Source organism: Triticum aestivum, chromosome 3A, assembly GCF_018294505.1.
Source record: "Triticum aestivum cultivar Chinese Spring chromosome 3A, IWGSC CS RefSeq v2.1, whole genome shotgun sequence".
NCBI classification, from domain to species: Eukaryota; Viridiplantae; Streptophyta; class Magnoliopsida; order Poales; family Poaceae; genus Triticum; species Triticum aestivum.
The window spans coordinates 162,735,765-162,741,728 of record NC_057800.1 but is presented as its reverse complement, the minus strand read 5'-3'; the positions used below and the strand labels follow the sequence as shown (position 1 = coordinate 162,741,728).

Below are 5,964 nucleotides of genomic sequence, written 5' to 3'. Positions count from 1 at the left end.
AATGCACGTGGCATCTGGTCTGGTCGTGCTGTAAATTTTTTGGTTGTTGAATAGCATGCACGTAGGCTGGTTGACTGCGCTGAAGTCGATCAGGCGGCGGCACGGGTAGTCAGGTGGTTCCCCGCGTCCCTGGATGTCGGACTGGGCATCGCCGCACCTGTGTCTTCCATTCCAACGGTGCACACCGTGAAGCTAGCAAAGTACTGTAGCTAGTGGGACTTTACGTGTCACAGTTCTCCCAGAAAACTTGCGGCTCAGAGATCCCAGGACTATGGAACAAGCAACTGATGATTACTGATGCAATGAGCAGGAGCAGGGGGCATTCAACTGTGCATCTGGCGTACGAGATGCAAAATACGCTTTAGGTATAATATAATATTATATGCCTAACTTGAATAGGGTACCGTCAGAATCGGCACTCGGTTGATTCAGGTCATTCCTCCGGTGAATAAGTTCGAGTTCCAACAATTACTGAAAGTCGCTACTTATCTACAAAATCTTCCCTGCACTCAGGAAAGCAAACTACTACCACCACCTTGTTACCTATTTCTAGTTAGGGAGCCTGCAGCTATCACCCCCATTACCAGGCAAATTATCTCCTACCTGCGCACGCTGTCTTCAGGCTGCGGGCAGGTTCTTCTTAACCTTGTCTTCCAGGAACTTCCTAGTGTCAGCGCCCTTCACGTTGAACTCCATCAGAAGATCTTCAAACAGCGTCTTGAGGTTGTCAGTGAACTGAGTGCGCCTACCCAGAGGATCCACCCTCATCACTTCTTGCTTCTTTGGTACACTGCTGCTACTGCGGCTGCTGCTGCTGCTGCTAGACGCTCCAGTGCCGTCGTATTCCGCTTCTTCCTCTTCGGGGACCTCCGATCCGACCATGTTACCCTCTAGGTAGTGTTTGCATGCTGCCAGAATGGTGCGTCCGCGTTCCCGGAAGTGGCCGGCGACAAGGTCTCCAAAGTGCTGCAAGTAGAGCCAACAACAAAGGAAGGTTACTAAAAAGCAGTAGATAATAGAGTTCCATGTGACTTAACTGTCTGGTAATTACAAATAAGGGATGTCATCTTGCAAAATTAAATTAAAACTTATCACATAGGAAGCACCTTCCCGTTAATCAGGATCAGAATGACCTCTTTCTATAGTAACAGAAACAGGATAAAATACTATTAAACCAGGATCAGGGAATACTCAGCACACCTGCATGTTCTTCCCCTTGGCTATAAATCTATAATATGTTTGGTCTGTCCAAAAAAGAAGCTGCGGCATGTCACATCCTACATTCCTATCTTCTAGTACTTATCATTTTGTTCTGTAGATAGATCATTTTGTTCTGTAGATATATGGCCGTCTTTGCATACCGAAAATTTTCTTAAACTCCATTCATTCAGTCAAGTATGCATACTACTCCCTCCGTTCCAAATTACTTGTCGCAGAAATGGATGTATCTAGAACTAAAATACATCTAGATACATCCATACCTGCGACAAGTAATTCAGAACGGAGGGAGTAGGTATCAAGCTGCCCATGCACTAAGAATACGAAAAAATGAGTAACCAGGCATTGCATTACTCAGGTAATCATGTACAAGGCTGGCTGCTTATTTAGGCCTAAACTGGAACAAGCCCAAAGGCCCACCCAAAATCCACTACAAGGTGGGACTGACCAAGCGCACACCAGCCACTGTGTTTTAGAACATTGATGATGAAACAAACCTTCATATAGCATATTCAAGCATATAACCGCAGCAAATGCAGTAAACCACTGGAAGATCCAGAAATTTGAGGAAATAAAAGGGCTAATCTCTAATAGTCTAGCATGTCACGAGTAAGTTTCTTGTTTCAGCATGCATTAAAAGGACAGGAGAGAGACTATTATTTTGTTTTTGCCCGTTAACAGCCAGAACTGTAGGTACATATAGCAAAACATTACCTCCGGAGGCCTTCTAAGTGAATACAGCATAGTCCTACAGGAGTGCAGAAATGTGGTCTTGTTATACTCTACAGAATGCTGTTGTCCAGTTGTGGTATTCGCAGAGCCTGCATATCCCGGTTCATTGAAGTATGGCTTCTCATTCAAAATGAGAGCCTGAATGGACACAAGCACCTGCAGCATGGTTGAGTGAGCTGAGTTCCACTTCTCGCAACCACTACCACTCCAGGTACCAAGGAGGCTAAGGCAGACTTTTCCACAATTATACAAGTTCGGATTAAGTCGAAGCCCTCCAGAATGGTAATACACCAACTGCAGCACCATCAATGTTAAGCATTTTAGTAAAATGATAAATATAATCACATAAAGAGAAATGCTAAAAGCTTACGTACCGGAGGCTCTGAAGGATAATTAGAGGTAAAATGTGCATCAAAGAAGAAGAGACCATCATGATAGGGTGTTCCCTTAGGGCCAATAATCGCAGCCCTAAGAAGATCCATTCTATCTTCAGCAACACGGACAAAGATAGAAGCTACAAAAAAGAGTAGTTTTCACAATTTATACTTCTGATTGGAGAGAAAGTATACTGAAAAGGTGCAATAAATAAGCCATAGCTTGCTCAACTTCATAATCAATCCGTTTGCTAGTGCTAAGTCAAATGAGAAATAACTAAATTTCGTAGAGCAAATTTAGCTGCCAATTAGCCGTAGGATTTGATTATTTATCCAGATCTCAAAATCATTTATGTATTATTTTGGTGTTATTGCCCCCACTGTTGGATGAAAGATTCTAGGGCTCACAGCATTGACTGGGTATTAGAAATCAAATATGCCATTTAAGCCTCACTAGTCATTCAGTACAAAGCTACGCAAAACCGATGCCAAACAAATCATTGAATTGTTTTAGCCACACTAGATTAACATTAAGTATAAGTCCAGATCTAATAGATTTCAGAACTCACTCCAAAATCTTAAGATTGTACAGAGATACTTAATAAGCTTAGAGCATAAAGTAGAATGCTTCCATAAATTGACAGTTCTACTAAGATTATAACCCTAAGTGTGTAAATATATCACAAGAACAATGAATACATCCATTTTTAAGCAGTTTAATCAGATAAAACAATTAAGAAACCTATAAAATAGAGAAAGCCACATAAAAATTACAATATTATACTTCTATCAAATGATGGGATGATGGTCTTGTGCACCCTGTGCAGACATACTTAAGTGTGCAGCACGGAGAATTGAATAACAAGGTCAATAGATGTACATTAACTCTCCATGCATGCATTATATTACGAGATAAGCTTGAAAGACTGATGTCCTTTATGAGCCTTAAGTAGGCTAAAGGGGTTATGGTTCGTGTGCCCCAAGAACCTAAATTTCTACCTTGGACACTCATAAGAACATGACAAAAGGCGCATGCAAGTAGTAGAGCCAATTGTGTTGGCTAGAGAAAATCTAGTTCACCAGAGTGTTATGGAGGTGCTAGGTTAAATTTTCAGTGGAATATACCTTTGTCCCACTTATTATTGGTAAAACTGAATAGTTAACTTACAGAAATCTAAAGAGAGAAACCGAGTTGTTAACAGCTAACCTGGTAGATCTTTCTCTAAAAGTTTCCAGTCATGTTGAATTCTCTTTGCCCATTCCCTGCTTGTCTGAAATAATATGCACATGAACAAGACGTAAGTATCACACGCTCCGCAAGAATAAAATAAAATAAGAAGGGATTCGTATACAAAATGAGCATAATGTGTGAAATCAATTAATTCAACACATTACCTTCCCCACTGATTTATTAGCATAATGGTGGTCAGAGAAATTTTGAACAGTGTAGAATTGTTGAAATGCCTTATATTTCCTTGTAATTTCATCCTCAACTAACTCATCTGACGCTCCATCCTGCTCGTCATTGGCTGCAAGTTTCTGAAGCCATGGTACAGTAGCCTCCACACCTGGAGGCAGATCTAAATCATCAAATTTATCAGCAAGCTGCTGATTAAAGTCAGCTTCATCGAATTCATATTCAGAGTCATTGCCGTTTTCATCATCACAATCATCATCATCATCCATATAGTAATCCTCTTCCTCATTTTCTACGTAATCAGTATCTGGTAGCTCTGATTCAGACATTTGCACAGAAGCACTTGTGCTGGATCCAACTTGGTCGCTGGAAGAACCCTGTTAGATAGTGACATGTCAGTAGAAAACAGAGGTAATTATGCTGTTGTATGGTGAAACTAAAACTAGCAGAGTACTTCATTCCGCAATTAACTATGTGATGTCTAATTAGTATTGTTTGTGATATAATTAAACGGAAATCCCATCCTCATGATCCGAACCATACAGATAATAAGATAAGAAATAACAGAAAAGACGATCAGAATAACAGAAACACACAAAGATCGGAACTTGTGGCATGCAGATGGCACCGACACCCCTAAAATCTTCAAACAGATCAAATTGGTCGTAGACCTAAGCCAATTATGACCGGCATTGCATCAACGACCTGACAAAGGGTACGTGCCGCAAGATCGCATCCACAAACCCCTCAAATCCCGGACATAATTAAGAAATTAACCCCAATAAAGACCTATAAACCCTCCTAAATTTCCGCCCAAAACTCGAAACCCTAGTGTCGAGATCGCGGCTTCTCACCGCATAAAAACCCCAATTCCGACTGAACAAAACCCTAAACGCGACACCTCGGGCGCAACGTAGGGACTTGGCACGCGAAAATCCAAGGCCGCGCACCGCGTTCGGTGCGGAGAAAACCAAAATCAACTGGGGAACGCGGAACGAACGGAACCCCACGAACCGGGCGAAATTACCTCGCATCGCTGGCGCTTCTGCTGCGATGAACTCCAAGCCGCCGCGCCCGTCGCCCAGCAGGACGAGCCCCCCTGCTGCGGCCCGCGGCACCTGCACGGGAACAATACCCCTTAAGCCGATCACCCAACGGCGAAAAGATTAAAAAAACAACCAAAAAGTTGAGGCGCCGTCCGATCGCGGCGGCGGCGGCGACGGGGAGGAGGTGCCGTACTCGGTGTCCATGGCCGCCGGCGGAGGCCAGGCCGGGGGCGCCGCGAGAGGGGTAGGAGGCGGGATGGGGTGGGAGCTCGGGCGGAGTGCGCGGGTGCGACGGAGGAGAAGCGAGGCGAGACTGCGAGAGGGGAAGGGGAACGCGTGGCCGTACCGATCTATTTGGCCCGGGGGGTTGGCAGAGTCCTGGGACCCACCGCACTGGCGCTCCTAGGCGCGCCGCACTCGCTCGCTGTAGCCTGGGGCCACGGTGGAGGGAACACCGTTCCAGGCCCACGTGTCAGCGGGTCGGGTTGAGTCCTGGCGTGAGGGGAGGGGAAGAGGGGAGGAAGGTTAGGTTCCGCGACGGCGACGCGCTTGCCCACGAGTCAGGGTTGGTATTGACGGTGGACCCGGTATGTCAGGGTGGAGGAGCTGGACCGGGTCGGCGGCTACCGGTTTGGCCTATGTTTATGGGTTTGGAAAGGCTGAAAAACCGGAGCGTTAGGCTTGATTTCACAAGTTGATGTTTACTAAGGGCGATACTGTCTTATCTTAAGTTCGGCACATGATAATTTAGAAAAGATAATAAAAAATGGTGACGATGGTTATTTTTTAGTCTTATCTTTTTATAACTAAGGCCTCTTTTAGTTCATAGGATAGGATTATTATAGGAATAGGAATCTTGTAGGAAATGAGATGACATGTATCTCAAATCCTATGAGTAGAAATAGGAAACAAGATATCATTTGGTTGACATCAAAGGAATTTTTCCATTGAGTCTAGGCTCTTTTTTATTTTTCTATGAAATGTGGAGGATAGAAACCAATCCTATGTAGGAATAAGAATCTATTCCTATGAACCAAATGGCTCTAAAGGAAAAAAATCCTATAAGAATCCTATCCTCTAGAATTCTTATAAAATTCCTCTAAACCAAATGAGGCCTAAGGCCTCTTTTGGTTTATAAGGTAGGAAAATCATAGGAATAGGAAAGTCATAGGAAATG

General features: G+C 43.9%; 1 protein-coding gene across 1 annotated transcript; it reads right to left on the bottom strand.

Moving 5' to 3' along the window:
- Positions 1 to 322: 322 nt before the first annotated feature.
- LOC123060811 (putative ubiquitin-conjugating enzyme E2 38) lies at positions 323 to 5,183 on the bottom strand. The gene is made up of 7 exons (XM_044483654.1): positions 4,981 to 5,183; positions 4,769 to 4,859; positions 3,720 to 4,118; positions 3,532 to 3,595; positions 2,325 to 2,464; positions 1,933 to 2,244; positions 323 to 966 (listed from the first exon to the last, which is right to left on the bottom strand). The coding sequence occupies exons 1-7, from the start codon at positions 4,989 to 4,991 to the stop codon at positions 619 to 621; spliced, it is 1,365 nt and encodes a 454-aa protein (XP_044339589.1). The 5' UTR covers positions 4,992 to 5,183; the 3' UTR covers positions 323 to 618.
- Between the last annotated feature and the right edge of the window lie 781 nt (positions 5,184 to 5,964).